Source organism: Aethalodelphis obliquidens, unplaced genomic scaffold (genome assembly GCF_003676395.1).
Source record: "Aethalodelphis obliquidens isolate GAN/ISIS:26980383/991018 unplaced genomic scaffold, ASM367639v1 scaffold31, whole genome shotgun sequence".
Lineage (NCBI taxonomy): Eukaryota > Metazoa > Chordata > Mammalia > Artiodactyla > Delphinidae > Aethalodelphis > Aethalodelphis obliquidens.
In genome coordinates, this window is record NW_020837975.1 from 21,010,249 (window position 1) to 21,028,137 (window position 17,889).

General features: G+C 47.3%; 1 protein-coding gene across 1 annotated transcript; it reads right to left on the bottom strand.

The window, feature by feature from the left end:
- Positions 1-243: 243 nt before the first annotated feature.
- MCM3 (minichromosome maintenance complex component 3) lies at positions 244-17,883 on the bottom strand. Its single transcript, XM_027127484.1, has 17 exons — positions 17,703-17,883; positions 16,591-16,703; positions 15,957-16,165; positions 15,356-15,486; positions 12,930-13,168; positions 12,358-12,466; positions 11,517-11,670; positions 11,046-11,177; positions 10,235-10,443; positions 8,070-8,244; positions 7,602-7,728; positions 6,648-6,798; positions 4,071-4,211; positions 3,476-3,579; positions 2,884-2,969; positions 2,385-2,454; positions 244-997 (listed from the first exon to the last, which is right to left on the bottom strand). Exons 1-17 carry the CDS (start codon positions 17,778-17,780, stop codon positions 799-801), a joined length of 2,427 nt encoding a protein of 808 aa, XP_026983285.1. The 5' UTR covers positions 17,781-17,883; the 3' UTR covers positions 244-798.
- Between the last annotated feature and the right edge of the window lie 6 nt (positions 17,884-17,889).

Below are 17,889 nucleotides of genomic sequence, written 5' to 3' on the forward strand. Positions count from 1 at the left end.
AAGGGTCAACTCTCCCGGACTTTCACTCACTGGCCTCCTGCGGCTGTTTGGGTTTGCAGCTTTAACCAATAAATGCTGGCATCCCTGAGGAAGAAATCTGCCCAGAGAAGGCCTAGCCCCCAGAGTGCAGTTGCCTGCTGCCACCTTGTGGTGACTCAGGCCAAACGCGGGCAGCCCATCCCGCAGGGCGGAGCTTTCAAGGAAAAAAACCACAATTAAATATGTCCATAAAATCACACAGTATTAAGGTCACAATGGGTAAGTTTATTCAATGTCTTGGATATTTGAGTCTAAAGTACGTATAAGTCAACTAGTGCTACTGCAAAGCAAGCTTTCTTGGCCTTAGGACTTGCCTCAGAGCTTCTCTCCATCAGCACAGAAACACCCAAAGTCTGTTCTAGACCAAAGTGCTCGGGGGTGGGGGGATAAAAAGCCAACACAGAAAGGATGAACAGAAACCAGCTGTGCCCCCCAAAATACTCAGAAGTCATGTTACCTACAGCGAACAATGGTGTGGCTTGTTTGGGGAGGGGCCGTGAGGAGTGTGGTCCAGTCTTTTGCAGTGAAGATGCATCGTCTTCATCCTGCGCACCTTCTGCTTCTCTTAACCCTGAAGCAGCTTTCATGACCCATCCCCAGGCTTCCACCAAGCACTGCCTCCGCTTGGTCATCCGTCCTCCGCTTCAGTTCAATTCAACACTGACATTCAGGGAATGAACGCATAGGCTGGGGGGAGGGGGAGGAGGAAATGGGAAGAAACTTTCTTGGCCGAACCCCACCGTCCACAGACAAGGGCCCTCAGATGAGGAAGACGATGCCCTCGGAGACCATGACCTGGTTGTCATCCTGCATCCTGCTCAGCGCAGCCTGGATCTCTGCAGAGGAGAAGGGCTCTTCGTTGTCCCGATTGATGGATTCTGTGAGGCGACTCATGCCCACCGACTGTGCGTGAGCTTCCTGGAACACCTCCAGGAGGGCCGCCTTGAAGGCCTTCAACCTGCCCAGGACAGGAGAGACAGGGTGAAGGAGCAGGAAGAGGCCCACGTGCTCTCAGGCCAGATCGATGCTGCGGTCCATCAGCACAGGCATCCTCCAACTGCACAGCCTGCCCCGGCTGCTCCACGCCCAAGCTTCCCCCTTAAAGCTAAGCTGTTGTAGTACAGAGCTTCCTGCACAGTGAGAAATAACAGCATTTTAAAAACCAGAGGCCTCTGAGCATGTGTGAAACTGGCATCCATATACCATCGGCAGAAACGCAAACTTGGATGGCATCTTTGGGAGGCGAGTTAGTCACATGTACTACAATTTTAAAGTGCATCTCCTTTGACCCCAGGAATCCATTCCTAGAAGCTAACCCCACAGCTCTTCCCCCACCACTGCACAGTGATAAATGTTAAGAATGTTTTACTGTCAACAGCAGTCTTATGAAGGGTAAATGTCCACCATTAGAAAACAAAAATAAAAATTTACACATCCATACTATGGAAACCCTGCAGTCATTGAAAAGAGATCTCCATGTGCTGATTCAGAAAGTGCTTTAAGATATAGTTTAATGGGGCTTCCCTGGTGGTGCAGTGGTTGAGAGTCCGCCTGCTGATGCAGGGGACACGGGTTCGTGCCCCAGTCCGGGAAGATCCCACATGCCGCGGAGCGGCTGGGCCCGTGAGCCATGGCCGCTAAGCCTGCGCGTCCGGAGCCTGTGCTCCGCAACGGGAGAGGCCACAACAGTGAGGGGCCCGCTTACCGCAAAAAAAAAAAAGGAAAAAAAAAAAATGTAGTTCAATGGTTGTCCTGGGGGATGGAATTATACTTGATCTTAATGTTTTTTCCTAAATACTTTTCAATTTGTTCAAACTTTTTTCAGTGAAGACACTGTTTGAGTCTGTTAAGGTATTAAAAGAAAACAGCAAACCTTAGCCGTGGACTTACTTTGAAATCCAGGAAACAAAATTTATAGATAAAACTTTCTGAACCTCTAGTGGTAAAAATTCTTTATCTCAAAACAAATGACAACAGTTCAGTGAGGAGAAAAAAAAAAAAAAAAATATATATATATATATATATATCTCCTACTGAGAGGAACCCAAGGTTACAGTGAGACACAACTTGTCCTTGCTCTACGACCCTTCTTCCTGAACTCACAAGGGTATTGATTTAAAATTCCCAGAGAGAATTATTTATAAAGCAAATGGTAAAACATAAACAACTGGGGATTCTGAGTAAGGAGTGTAAAGATTTCTTTACACTATTTTTGCAACTTTTTTCAAGTTTGAAATTGTCATCAGAGTAGAAACTGTTCTAAAAACCCTCGGGCCTCTAGTTCTGAGCTCCGTTGATAAGAGCTTTTTTTCCTACCATCCCGGGGAGAGGTCTTCCCTCCTCACCTGGATTCACTCAACTCCGCCTTCTGGGACTCCTTGGTCTCCTGTGAGTCTGTCGCCTTTGGAGTGTGCACTTGAGGGGGAAAGGGTGGCAGAGAGTGGGAGAACGACAAGGTGAAGCCATGTCCACAGAGCCCAGAGGCCCCTCTCCAACCCCGCCCTCATGAGCCTGCAACACTCACTCCTGGGGCCCTCGGGGGCCAGCCAGGGCAGGCAGGGAGAAAGGCCTCAAGCCAGACGGGGGACCCTCAGCACACGGGATCTGAGACGCTCACACCAGGCTTGGCAAGGAGCACAGTTCACCGGGGAGGAAGCAGACAAGGGGGCAAAGCTTATTTCCAAAGTTCTGACTGAGTTTCCTGGGATTCTCGTGGACAGACCTCTTAGACACAGGGTCCCAAGTGGGGAGCCCACTGGGAGCCCACCAGCAAACGCAACAGGCAGAGCACTGAAGGGTCAGCAGTCAGCGACCACCTCGTACCACTAGGGGCCGCTCGCTTACCCTGAGGCATCTCCTCCTCCGTGTCGCTGAAGTCATAGGGGTCATAGGAGTCCCCATCCTTGGCATCCGAGTGACGGGTCTTCCTCCTAAAGTGCCCACAGCAGTTAAGGGACGGGCTTTGGTGAGCTCCGTCCTGCACCTCTGACCACAGAGAACCATCTACATACAGTCCAAATGGAACACTAGGCCCAGGCCTGTACAAACTGCTGCCTTTTCTGAAAGAGACCAAACGTCTCTGGACTAGAGCACGAGCAGGCCCTGCTTCCCAACGCTCTTCTCTGTCGCCCACCCTCATAAATTCAACCACAGGTGTGAGAGGAAAAGATAACCTGGAGGAAAGACTTCTGAAATGTGGACTCAACAGCCTCCGCGCGGGTTACTGCTCCTCTACTTAGCCCTTCCCTAGCAGGAAAGAGGCCAAAAGCTTCACACCGAGGACAAAGGGGCTGTCACCCTCTCTGCTCGAGTCACCTTCACACTCTGACTCACTGCAGCACAGGTCTGGTCACCCCTCCCCGCAGCCTTGACCCCCTCCGCCCCTCCCCAGCCCTAATCTAAGTCTTTCATCTCCTTCCTCGGTGCCTCATCCGACCTCTTCCTCTTCTGCTCTTGGTCCTCCTGGCTTTTCTCCACTTCATCTTCTGTCTCCGATTCATCCTCACTTTGCTTCTTACGTTTCTTCTCCTTCTCGAGAACCTAGGACACCAAGCCACACGTGGGTGTGCAGGAGGGTCACAGATGCCAGGGACTGAGTAAAGAACAGTCCCTCCTGCACCATCGATAGCAGTGACTCCCTGGGTCTGATGACCTGGACTCTCTCATTCCTGAGTCCAGGACCAGGGGCAGGGGTTGGCTGCGACCCATGCTTGAAGCTGCTGGAAGCTGGGTGCCATACCCTTCTCACAGTATGTGCTCAAGGAGCGTTCACTGAATACAGAAATGAATGGAAAAAAGTCTATCCCGTAATGGTTAAGTGAAAAACAATTCATTTCTTTATAGATCAGGTGTTTAGTTTAAATTTAAGACAACCCCCATGCTAGCAAAGAGATTAAGTCAGGGGAAGGCCAGTGGAAAGACGCTGCTTTCCGCCAACAACCCAGATACAGGTGTCAACCGTGCACAGCTGTGAGGCACGAGCTCCGACAATTCATTCAGAGGAGCCTCAGGCCCAGCACCTGGATGCTCACCTTCTTGAAGTAAGCGTACTGGACCAGCTCCACAGCCTCTTCTGCATCCTGCATGTCCACGGTCTTGCTCATGCGGGCCTTGGCGTGGGCCGTGGCCAATCGAATCAGAGTTTCCAGTGTCCGGGCTGTCACTGGAGACGTCTGGGGGAGAAGACAAGGGGGCCCACTCATCCAAGTCCCCCCACGGCATGCCGGTCATGCCCGTCACTCCCACCGCACAGAGAGGGAAAGACTCCACCAGAAAAGCTCTGGAAAAACCAAGCCATGGAGCCAGAAAAAAGTACGTAAAATTCAGAAAGATAAAAACAACCAAGGAAACATGACTGAGGGCTGAGGGAGGGAGAACGAGGTGAACAGGGAAGAAAACCATCCAGCATCTTACAGCTGGAGAGGAAAGTGAGGAAGAACCTTTGCCACAGGCCTGCAACGCGCCAGGATCCTGCTTTTATGTTCACTGTGTCAGTCAACAGCCTTAATAACCTGGAGCAGCTTTAGAGATGAGGAAAATGGGACTCAAAGAGCTTCCAATAATTTGTCTAATGTCATACTACATGGGGGTGTGAGAGAGGTTATCTGAGGACAAACTTTCTAAAGTTGGGTAAACCCACTTAGGTCCAGAGGAGAAGCACAATTCTGACATGTTCTTATCAAGTGGTTCCCAAAGGGGTGGGTGTTATCCCAAATGGGGGGGTGGGGGGTGGTGGAGGGTTCATCTTTTTAAAATGCTATTGTCTGAATGGCATCCCTGGTCTAATGGATCAGAATGTCTGGTTTAAGAATTCATTCCCTGTTGGTACAGTGGTTAGGACTCCACACTTCCACTGCCTAGGGCACGGATTCAATCTCTGGTCGGGGAACTAAGATCCCACAAGCCGTGCAGTGCAGCCAAAACAAAAAAGTTTCAGATGATTCTGATGTGCCCTCCTAGGTAAGCAGCCCTGACATTATCCAACCTTCTCATTTTATGGGTTGAAAAACTGCGACCTGGGAGGTGAAAGGATGTGCACAAGTTGCAAACGTTACTGAAGCCCTGGGGTCAGAGCCCAGGGCTGGTCTTTCCACCACACCTCCCGTCCCCCATCCTATGATGCTTCAGGGATGTATCTGGTCACTTCTGCTTTCTAGTTTTCTAAATGATCACTTACAGCCAATCTGACATTCAAAAACAAATACATTCATATTTAAATAAATTCACCAATTTTTTTAATGATTTAGAAAGCTACCAGAGTATGTAGCTTATACATTCCATCGTAAACTCCAATTCTTGAATAACCTAAAGCTGATGAAATCCTAGCCTACACGAGCAGAACTACAGAGTCCAAACTGAGAGATTTACCAATCCCACTAAGACCACAACTAAGATAGTGTATTGTATTCAGTGAGAGGGCCTTTGACACACTGGAACATGTTCATGTGACAGGAAAAACAATTAAGAAGACAGGGGGCTGTTTAATCTGAAGAAAATAAGTCATACACAGTCTCCAGAAAACAAAATTAAGGCCCATGGGTAGAAGTCATGGAGAAGCAGGTTTAAGCTCAATAAATAGAAGAATATTCTAACATTTCAATGCAGTGATTCAATGTAGTGATTTAATGCAGTGATTTCAATGCAGGCATGCTGTCACTGGAGGTGTCAAGGAAGTCCCAGCAGGAATTCCAGAAGATGGAATTCTTGTCTGGGTGTAAGTCTGGAATAGATGATCTGGGGTCATGTCTGAATCCAAGAGTCTATGTCTCTATCACATCATGATGGTTTGGGACTTGGGTCTTTCTGCTGTGAAATCCTACCTATATAAACTACACTGCCCCAAAAGACTTCGATAAATTCACGGGCAGGTGTATTAGGTTTCTAGAAATAGCCTTGGATGATCATCATGGCTACGCAACTCCTAATTTTTTTTCGAAGTCCAGCCCAAATATCATACCCTTTGGGAATCCTTCCCTGACATTCATATCCCTTCTGGAAAGTCTAAAGGAAAAATTAACAGCTTCTGCATCTACACTCCAACTGTCTTTCACATTCATTCCCCTTTGGGTACTACACTGTGGTATATAATTATAGGTATATATGACCTTTTCATCTACTTTCTGCCTCCCGGGCCCAGGACTGAGCTCTTGGGGGACTGCACGTAAGAACAGAGACTCATTCAGTTCCCAGAAGTCGCTCACGTTTGCTGAATGTTTTTTTCTTTTTTTGGCCGTGTGGCACGGCTCGCAGGATCTTAGTTCTCCAACCAGGGATCGAACCCGTGCCCCCTGCAGTGGAAGCGCGGAGTCTTAACCACTGGACCACCAGGGAAGTCCCACATGTTTGCTGAATAAATCACAGCTTCTGGAGGCCAATGTCATCTGAACTCATGAGAAACACATTAGCTCTGGGGTTCACATTGCATTTTCCTTTGTAAAAGGAAATGATTACAGTAGTGTAACAGGAAGCCCTTCAGGCCACAAAGAAAAAGGTAAGGAATCACTCAGTTAAAATGCTTCCAGTGCTCCCAGGGAGCAGGGACTCCCTCCCCAGCCTCATCCTGAGGGGCTCCGGTCACCCTCCGGTCACTGTCCCACAGGCAGGCTCACCCTGGCGGTGTCCGAGCTCATGCTGTCCTGGCTGCGCAGGCATGAGTACTCCTCTGCGATGTAGGCGGCCGACTCCTGCGTCAGGATGGGCTTGATGATTTTGGCCACGTGGATGTATTTCCTCATGAAAGCTGCACTCACCATCTTCTCCCTGGACCCGCACACGGCAAATTTCACTCCCCTGCCACAGCCCAGCACCTGCCTGGGGTCGTAGCCTTGCCCCTCCTCAGGGAAGTCAAGGTCACGTGACAGAGCAGAGCTACAGCCTGGAACCCAGTGTCACAAACCCCATTCATACACAGCATGTACAAGACCCTCTCACATACTTTTATTTAATTCTATGGTGTTACTTAGGTATTACTTGTGAAGTAGGTAGTTTAGGTACGAAGTGTAGGTGTTATCTGTCCTATTTTATCAGTGGGAAAACTATGGCTCAGAGAATCTTAAGTGGACTCAAATTTCATTTTCTGACTCCAAATTCCACATTCTTAAACCAACAGGTTTGAAGATTACACTATGCTTCCAACTGCACCAAGGCCAAAAATAGAGGAATGGGATCTCACATGTCAGGCACTGAGCACAAGTCTCCTTTATCCAAATCCACTTGCAACATTTCCAGTGCTTGCGATCTACCGCCCCTTCAACAAAAGCTCACCACGAATGGCCACGAGACTTGTGCAACACTTCATGTACACAGGTAACATGACACACCCACCATCAGTTAGGTGGGTGTCAAAGCCTTCCATTTTAGGAAAAGACCAGAACCTAAGCTTGATCACCCATGAACATTCACACGGCAAGTGGCCATGAAAAAGGGTGCATCTGTGGATCCAGAAGAGAAAACAGACCCCCATGATTACGACCCCAAGCATGATCTTGGCCTGGGCAGCACATATAAACATGCTCTACACAAATCTCAGGTTCCCTCCAGGAAGAGGTGTGAAGAACGCTCACTTCTTTTTCTTGGCCCCATGCAGAAGGCTATCATGCTTCTCGTAGATCTGGGTGTCCTGCTGGTCTTCCTGGCTAAAGTTGGGATCCTCCGTGGCCAGGATATCCACGGCACTCCCTAGAGGCATAGCTGGAAAACCAAGTCAGGAGAAAGAATAAGAAAGAGCTGAACCCAGGGGAAATCGCTTCTTCTGAAGAGATACAAGACTCTCAAAGCAAGGACCCAGAAGGAAGCAGACACGTGAGCCCCACAAATAAGGAGGCAGAACCACCTGGCCCACAGAAGAGGCTCAAAGGTGTTCCCAGACCCTGAAATGGACAAGAGACACACCGTAGGAACCAGGGAGGCGAGGGCACCTTCCACATCACCCCAGATGCTACCACGCCCACCAACGCCAGGCTGGGTCTGAGAGTGCGGCCTGTGTCTAGGTGCCCTCCCCTCAGTCAGGTTTCCTCTTCCCCCGGCCTCACCGTCACCGTCCTGCTCGCCAGGTGCCCGGTAGCGGTGCATTCTGAGGACGTGGTCTGAGATCTCCCTATCGTGCTCGGGATCCATCTGATCCAGCATGATGAAGAGGAGGTCGAATCGGGACAGCAGTGAGTCCTGCAGCCCGATGTTCTCCATGGGGGTCTTGTACTGATCGTACTGGGTGGGGAACACGAGAAAAAAGGAGAGTGGAGACAACATCAATGCGAAGAAAGAACAAGGAGGCCGGATCGGTTAGGTGAGTGAGAACAGAAGACCAGACCTTCAAACGCAAAGCGAATAAGCAGTGAAGATGTAAAGCATTTCCAGGCTACTAAGAAACTGAATTCATTTCCTCTATGTGCAGCCCTCCTCTGACGCTCAGCTGACCTGAGCAAGCTCAGAGCCCCACGCCCTTCCTTCCAGGTAAACAGAGCCCCACCTCCTCGCTCCATTGCCTCTAGCAAACTGACTGTGGGTCTCAAAACCAGCCTTCTCCTCCCCAAGCTTCACTCTGCTCCTCAATCAGAGGCAGGACTAGCTCTGGAAGATGAGTCCCTCTTCCCTACTTATTATGAAGACATGACAAGCTGGCTAAGCCAGAAACACCTGGAGCCTCTGGCTTCCTTACTCAGAAGGTACGGGGTAAAGTCTCAACAAAAACGCGTGATAATCTATAAACTATAATGTCTTAAGGATCAAGGGAGGTTTTCCTGGGACTCAAGAACGCCTATACTCTTATCTTTCAACTCCCAGGCCTACGAGCTGACGCCTCCCCACGTCAGTCAGAGGCCTGACAACCTCGTAGGTAACATTACCGATTCTGGCCACGTTCACATTCCAGGACCTGCCATCTTCTCCCTACGTTCCCCAGAGAAATTCTTCAGAATGACGTAACACGTGTTACCATTAATCTAAAACTGTATGGTTCTCAACCCACACTATGCATTAGAACTAACCTACGGAGCCTTTCTAAACCATAGCTACCAAGAGCCCCAACCAAGAGATTTGGATTCAGAAACTCTGGGCTGGGGACTAGGCACCCGTATGTTTAAAAAATGCCAGCAAAACAGGTATTCTCATCCACTGCGGGATCATAAGTTGTCAGAGCACAGCATGGGCTCTGGGTTCGAATCCTCTCTGCCATTTTCTAGCTTGTGACTCTTGAGCGAGTTACTTAACCTTTTATGCCTTCATTTTCTCATCTGTAAAATGAGGATAATACCTACCTCACAAGGTTATTGTGAGAGTGAAAGGAGTTAATAAATATAAAGCATCTGTAAGTATTAGTTAATAGTATTATAATGGTACAATCTTTAAAAGGGCAATTTGGCAATCTCTACCATAAAAATGCATGTAACTGTTAATCCAATGATTCCATTGCTAAATATTCATTCCCAAATGCTTAACAAAATGCACATAAAGGGATGTTCACTACAGTTTCATTCATAATAGCAGAGGGGAAAGGGAAAACACCAAATGCCTATCATTTGGAGACTGGTTAAACAAATTATTATAAGTCCATACAATGGAATACTAGACAGCTGCTTAAAAGAAAACAAAAACAAAACCCCTAAACTCAGCAAACCCGAAGCTGGATAAATATAAAAGATTACACCTAAGCACATCATAGTCATACTAAAAAACAAAGATAAATAGATTAATTCTTAACAAGGAGATAGTGTATTTACTGGCACATGCTAAGTTTTGTTTTTTTGTTTTTCTTTTCATGCTAAAGTTTTTGTTTCCTGAAACACTCAAGAGCCGTCAGTGGTCATCTCTTGGGAAAGGAACAGGAGAGAGAAGGCAGGCTATTCATTTCCTTATTATATCTCTCTGCTCTGTTCATAAATCCTCCGACCATCTGCATGCAGTACTTTTATTTCAGTGTCAGTGTAGGTTACCTGGGTTGTGAGGCTGCAGGTCACTTTTGTTTTCTTCTTTGTATTTTTAAAAACTTATTTTAAATAAATAACTTTCCAGGGGATTCTGACATGGATGAACGGGTGAGGAACCACTGCCCTAAACCAGGGACAGTAACAAGATGACAAGCTTACTTTGGTCTGTGGCCTGTTGCTCCCCAGGTCACCTGGAATAAACTTTGCAGCCTAGCCACTCAGCAAAACCAAATGAAGGTGAGGACAACAGTTGAGTGCCTGATTCCACTCACCCTGCCGTAGACAGGGTTGGCGGCTGCCAGAACACTGCAGCGGGCATTGAGCCGAGCGTGGATGCCGGCCTTGGCGATGGTGACTCGGCCCTGCTCCATCACCTCGTGGATGGCCGTGCGGTCCATGTCAGACATCTTGTCAAACTCATCGATGCAAACCACACCTCGGTCAGCCAGGACCATGGCCCCCGCCTCCAGACGCCGCTCCCCTGGGAGGTGGGGAGGGAAAAACACACACTACCATCCAGGTTGTAGGGGACGGGACTAGATGTCAGTCTCCTTCCTAAGCACCTCGCACTGCCATACATGAGAACGAGAGTGTAGTTAAGAGGTGTCAGCACCTAGACTCAGAGGAAACCCTGAGGAAGCTTGTATCTGAACAGTATTCCTTGTCCCACTTTGATATCTAAGCAGCTAGCCTCCAACACACTTCCTTCACAGATTTCCTCTCTTTATCCTCATCTTCAAGCCATTTCCCAACTAGATCTCTGTTCTCTTTTCACTGGTCTTCAAATCCCTTCCTCTAACGTATAAAGCAGTACAATCTTCTTTTTTATTTCCCTTCAAATGTCAAAAGTTGCTCCTTCACAGCTCTTTCCAACAGCCTTCCAGGAGACATTCTTGTCACTAGAGGGCCACCCAAACATTTCAATAATTCACCCATTGTTGCCAGATACTTGGTCCTCTCCAATCTGGCCCACACTAACCTCTCAAGTGTATCTTCCCAATACAGGCCAGCGCCTGGAGCAAGCTCAAACCATCTATGCTCATCTCACTGCTGGACCTCTGCCAAGGACCCTTCCACCCATACCTGTTTCCTGGTCTGTGGTGACAGCGGCCGTGAGACCCACTCCAGACGAGCCCCGGCCGGTGGTGGGGATGGCCCGAGGTGCGGTACACAGTACGTACCGCAGAAGCTGGGACTTGGCGACCGATGGGTCTCCTGTAATGGGACGGGGCAGCAGTGACTCTTGGAAACTCCCTTGCCCCCCAGCAAGTGCTGCTTTTCTAGCACAGCTCTTGACACAATAGAAATGTATAGTAACAGGTTGTTAATATTATTTCTTTCCCTTTCCCTTTCCCATTCACAGAAGAATATATTTTAGACATTATAAATCAGGAACCCCAGAAATAATAAAAATAATTTTAAAAATTCATTTTAGACTTTTGCCCTTTGATGGGACTGAAACACAGCCAGGTACAGACACACAATTTGACAGATGATAGATTCCTGCAACCACACCCCACAGGGGGAGACCAGGAGACTAAACCAACACCGTACCTATTAGAAGGATATTGATGTCCCCACGGATGTGGCTGCCATTCTCTAGGTCTCGTTCCACTCCTCCCAAGAGCAAGCAGAGGATTGCCTTTTTGACATAGTCATGCCCATGGATGCTGGGGGCCAGCGACCTGGCCAGCTGGTCAAAGATATCCTGGAGGAAGAACAACCACGGAGTGAAAAGCCTAAGGAGCCTCCATGGGGTTGGATGAACTCACTTCAGCCCACAGAAGATGGTTGAAGAAATACACTGTTCTTAACTGTAAAAGCTTCTTCTCTAAGACTTTCACACCGATCAGAGCATTATTAGAACAGACACAGAGGAAGCCTGGATTCCAAAACCTGCTCAGAGCTTTAATCTTTAGGAAAAAAAGTGCTTCCAGGCTCAAAACATTTTAGTTTTAATAAGACTATGTATTGTGCTTCAGCAGTAACCTCTGTCACACATGCATAGATTTTGTTCAATTCTGAATGAGAACATTCTGTCTTTAAAAGGAGAAATTTTTTAAAGAAAAATAAATTAGAGAACTAAAACAAAAATAACATATTTTATCTTTAAGTAACCATGTATCACTGGTGTATTCCGTATAGACTCCTTGGTACACTAACATTCTAACTCCTAATATTTGTATTAGGTTCACTTAGCAGGTAGCACAACAGAAATATTAAAGAAAAACAGCAAAAACACCCTTTTGCTTACTGACTCAAAACTAGAAGCTGGCACCAAATACTTCCGAGAAAAAGCCTTGACCTTCCTCCTGATGCAGTACAAAGATGGCCATGCCCAAATACGACCCTAACAAATCCATCCCCACCCTCAAATCCTCAAAGGACGCCACACCTTGGAACGGGTTTTACTGAACTTCTTGATCTTGGCTATGTCCTCAGCAGAGAAGGAAGGCTGAACGTCCTTGCTCATCTGCTTCACGTTACAGGCAATCAGGACAGTCCTGGGACAGAGAGGACAGTAAGAGGCTATTTTCAATTCCTAACACCAAAGCCTTCTTAGGCTCCTAACCTAGAACAGCAAATCAGAAAAAAATAAAGAAAAGAAAAAACAGAGAAGCAAAGCTGTTCCGAATTCAACCACTGATTCTCTTCATCTATGACACAAATATGTTGATGGTGCCTCACCCTGGGAATTTACCTCCTGCGGACCCACAGAGCTTGGGACAGTGTATGGGAGGGAGGTGGGAACATGCAAGAAACCCCCAGGTAAGCCAGGAGGCTGTAATATGTGACCAGTAACTCCCACTTCTAGCATAAGACAGTATGGCGAGTTTTATCTCCCAGGCAGGTAGAGTGTTTCACCAGTCCAATGTAACTCTGGGGAAGATGGCAAACTGGAGAAAGACTGCTACCAGAATGTACTCTGCCAGCAGCATTCCAAACACCTCAGGACGAACCATCTACCTGAAGGTCCCTGAGGTGTAGCCTCCCTTCTTTCCAGGAAGGCAGCGGTAGGTCCCCACCACCTGGACCCGGTCACCGGGCTTCACTCTGTCCACCAAGTCATTATCCAGTATGACGTCCACGGAGCGGGGAAGCTGGCCAGCGGGAGCCTTCTCTGGCATCTCCTGGATGGTGATGATCTGGTGGTCTTTGTAGACAGAAAGGCCATATTCTGTCTCAAGGGGATTGTTTTCCTCATCCTGGAAAAGTCACACAGAGAGGCAGTCATCTCGACCATGTCTTAGAATGCCACACTCGTTTGTTGTAGGAAACAAATATAATTTGTAGATAAACCGCACGAGATTAGTATCCAGGAACAATAAACGCCAAATATCTTCTCCAGTTTTTTCCATTCCTGTCTGTTCTAGTTACAAACCATCTAATGGAAGGGGTGATCTACAGACAGAAGGGACCATGGCTGCATTAATATCTATACTGAGATCCTTACTTCCCCTATGCTATGACTCGGTATTTCTACTCCTAGGTAATACCCAACACCAACGTTCACCCAAAGCCACACACTACAATGTTCACAGCAGCACTATTCCAAATAGCCAAAATCTAGAAAATATCCTAATGCCATCAACAGAATGGTTAAATAAGTGTGGTATAGCCACACGAGTGAATACTACACAGCAGTGAAAATATATGGAGTACACCTATACACATGGATGAAACTCAAAAACGTATGTTGAACAAAAGAAGCCCAACACAGATGAGCATTTAGATAAAATATAAAAACAGGGAAAAGTACTCGAAGCTGCTAGATGTCAGGATCTCGAGAGCAGTGTGGCTTCAAGAGGGACTTCTGAGCACTAGTAAGGTGCCGTTTCCTGGTTTGGATGCTGACTTTATATAGAGCTTGTAAAATTTCACTGAGCTGTACACTTATGTAAGCTTTTCTGTATATTAAACTTCAATAAAAACATTTCAAAGTTTTACTTCCTTGCCATTTGAATTTTCTAGAAACACAGCAGCTATCACTTGTGGAGTGCCTACTATGTGCAAGGCACTGTGCTGTAACTTCACAAAATTATCTCATGTAATCATCACAACTCAGTCCCAAAAGCTGGTATTTTCCACATTTTACAAACAAGGAAACTGAGGCTGGGAGAGGATAAAGAAGTTCTCCACGGTCCACCAAAGCCCATGCTCTTAAGAACCACACTAGACAACCTCCAGGAGACCTGGTCTGGTGTATTTCAGGTCCTGAGCAAAGAAGCTTGGCCACAGCAATCAGCAGAGTACCCCTGAGTAATTCCTGGAGAATAAATTCTAGAAAGTAGCGATCTTAATGAACAAGAGAGCCAGGTGACTGAGGAAATGCAACTGGCCTGAGAGTAAAAAGACAGGCTCCTGTCCTCAGGGCCATCACTAACTGGAACATAAGTAGTTCTAACTGGAGGCTCGCTGAGCTTCACATTTCACCTGAGATAGACTAAATGGTTCTCAAGTATGACTCAGTTACAATTCTAAGAAACTCAGTCTTGTTTATGTTACGATTCCTCCACCAGTTGATAAAACTGTAGACAAGGACTGGGTCTTCTTTACATCTGTGTCCTCCTCAGTGCCCGACAATCCTTTGGATACAGTCGCTCTCAATTAAAATTTGATGGCAGGGGCTTCCTGGTGGCGCAGTGGTTGAGAGTCCACCTGCCGATGCAGGGGACACGGGTTCGTGCCCCGGTCCGGGAGGATCCCACATGCCGCGGAGCGGCTGGGCCCGTGAGCCATGGCCACTGAGCCTGCGCATCCGGAGCCTGTGCTCCGCAGTGGGAGAGGCCACAACAGTGAGAGGCCCGCGTACCGCAAAAAAAAAAAAAAAAAATTTGACGGCAGGGACACGCAGAGATAAAATGTGTTCAGACATCAAGTAATCAGTATTAGTCATCTTCTCTTGTCTCTAAGTAAGAAGACTTCGCACCATCCTCAATGCAGACCAATCTGAACACCAAGACTAAAGCCATTCTCCATGTCAACTTTCTCTCAAATCCACAGTAAAATATTTGCAGAGATTTCAGAGATTTCAGAGTAACATTACTGCATAAGTATTTTTCCATATTACTCTAAGTAGATTACAAAATCATATGATATTATAACTTTGCTAAAAGATCAACGTACATTAGATGACTTTTGTTCCTTCTTTCAATTCTTCCATAATTTTCCAAGTTTTCTCAAGAGAATATTTTTTCTTTAAAAAAAAAAAGAATTGTGGACTTTCCATATTAAACTCTGACTAGCAATCAATCTTTCCTTCAAATTAACCCTTACTTTTCATCTTATTCACATCTAGAAGAAAGACTTCAGATATTACCCAATTACTTGCATTAAAACAGACATCTTTGAGCCCAACCTCTAAAGAGGTCCAATCAATTCATTCTCCTCACCTTGGTAGGATAGACAGAGCTGGATGGAAAGGCCACCAGGGTGGTGAGATCAGAATAATGTCGCTCTATGGTCTTCTTGGTAGCAGGACAGTAGTGAACACTGCGGACGACTTTGGGACGAACTAGAGAGCCTATAGGAATGGAAAGTCACCCAACTAGACAGTGAGAAGGAGGATGTAACCCCGGCAAGCCCACGATGACTCCAAATACTGTGTTCTTCCAACTAGTTGAGCAATTTCAATACTACTTGTCATTAATTCACCTTTATACCTAGAACAACACCATAATCCAAGTAAAACTTCAAGTACAGCTGATCCTGACTGAGAAGTAGTAGGAGTTCACGGTCAGAATGAGGAGACTGCCAAGAGCCACGACTCCTCCACTCTCAGCCAACTTCATCATTCTGCTGGCACAGGTGGTCACTCAAAGTCCCCCTAGTTACTGTGCAATACTTGAGCTCCTCCAAGTTTCACCCCGTAATTTCAGTGCTCCACCTTTCTGAAGCCATTAGCTCCCCAACTCTACTCCACCTCTCCTGCCTTCCAGCCCCCCAAGCCTATGCCACCTCCATTCCGTTAGTCCCCCACTTTAGCCCACTCACATTTAGTGACAATGCCCTCCACACAGACGACACAGCTAAGGAAGCAGGAGGTAAGAGTCCGGGGAGAGACATGCTTGGAGCCAAAGCTGCCCTCCAAGCCTATATAGAACTCCTCATACTGCTTGGCATATGTAGCATCAATGGAGGCCACAAAATCCTTCAATGCCCGCTGGAAGGCAACCAGCTCCTCAAAGGCATTGCTCAGGAGGCTGCAGACAGGCGAGAGAAAGAATCATTAGGCAGACAGGGCAGAACTCAAAAAATGACCCACAAAACAGAAGTGGACATTCTTAGATCATCAAAGCTTTGACGGCAAAATCTAGCTTCTACTTTCTCCTGCCATCCTACAAGGCCCAGTACAATACATCAGAACTGAGGGCCAACTTTTAATTCAATGATGGAGAAATGATACTCAGTTAAACATGGAACAAGGAGCTCTTGAGAAGAAAATGTCCACCACCTACTTTGGGAAGAGAGGTAAAAAACATAGGAGCTGGTGAGACACTAAGGGCTTCAGGGTCAAAAACATTTCATCCAGGTCCTCTCCTGTGAAGCCTGCTCCAATCCAGGGAAGAGAGGGGAGCCATTCTCACTCAGGGCCAGGATGTGCCCTTGGAGACCCCCAACCACTCACCGGTTAGCCCTTTTCTCGTTTTTCCTACGCAGGTCATTCACGTTGACAATCAACCGGTACTGGTTGTCACTGATCAGCTCCCGAACTTTGCTTTGATAAATTCCCTGGTCTTCCTGCAAAATAGCCACCGCATGCCACAGCAGCCACAAATTCAAAAATCAGATGTTTTTAAACAGAGGTAGCTCTCACAGCAAGAAAAATATATCCATCTCTGCGGCACATCTGAACCCCAATTTCTCCCACGTTTTCACTCACTAGCCTCGGATTCCAAATACGCCCTAAGAGGCCAGTGTATGAATTATAATGACTTCCTCAAGGTCCATATTATTCCTATTATCACCAACAGCTCTTCTGTGTGCAGTCATTTCTCAACCTTTAATGGGGAATTAAAACGAGCTCGTAAGTCTACGAGGACAACAAATAAAAACTTTGTCGAAGTGTAAATTAAACGGACTTTTAATATGCATATCAAAGTGACTTTTCCTTGCAGAATTTTGTATGGAATGAAAATATTTCATTTCCCTATCATCTGTATAATATACAAAGAGTTCCTACATCCGGACCTAGGAGTAGGGAGCCTTAGCTACATTTACAAACAGCACTATCAACACTTCAAGATGTTTTTACCAACGTTCCACGGCTGTCAGTCTTAAATTGCATGTAAAACCCCCTTTATCTGCATACCAATACTCTTTCTCCGCAACCCACTAGATATGGAAAAAGACTGCGGCCAAATCTCCGGTTAGGAAGTCGGTCACTAAAACCTGGGGACCCTAAAATGCGGCGGGTCACTACCGTTTTCCTGCCGTCCTTCCCCTCACCCTCCCCTCAAATTAAGAGAGCAGGGAGTGATCAATGTGGTCTTTGCAGCTGGTTTGCACTTGGAGGAAACCTGTTGCCTTTCGCGAGAACGGCCACCATTTGTACCTGGGAAAAAGTCACAGGATCGCTTTTAACCACTGACTCCGCCTCTAGGAAAGCTACGAGATAAGGGCGGAAGGTCCCGAGCCGCTGCCCCGCAGCCGCCGCCTGGAGGCCCGCGGCCTCCCTCGGCCCGTGCGCGGCCCTAAGGCTCCCAGCGCCCTAGTCTCGCGACCCGGCGCCTCTCTCACCTCGTCGTCCAGGAAGTCCAGGTAGTCTCTCTGCGCCTCTCTCAGCTCCACATCGTCCAGCACCACGGTCCCCGCCATGCTCGCCGCACGGAAACTTCTGCCACCGGAGCCGTGCTGAGGGCCCCTGGCTGACCCTGCCCCAGCGCTAAAACTTCCCAACTTTTCCCGCCAACAAAAGTAACCTTAA

Coding starts and splice junctions, on each gene's coding strand:
- MCM3 (XM_027127484.1), bottom strand. CDS start 17,780: ATGGCGGGGACCGTGGTGCTGGACGATGTGGAGCTGAGAGAGGCGCAG. Junction 11,671..12,357: donor TCAGTAAAACCCGTTCCAAG/GTGTGGCGTCCT, acceptor TTCTTCCTCCAG/GATATCTTTGACCAGCTGGC. Junction 10,444..11,045: donor CACCACAGACCAGGAAACAG/GTATGGGTGGAA, acceptor CCCACCTCCCAG/GGGAGCGGCGTCTGGAGGCG.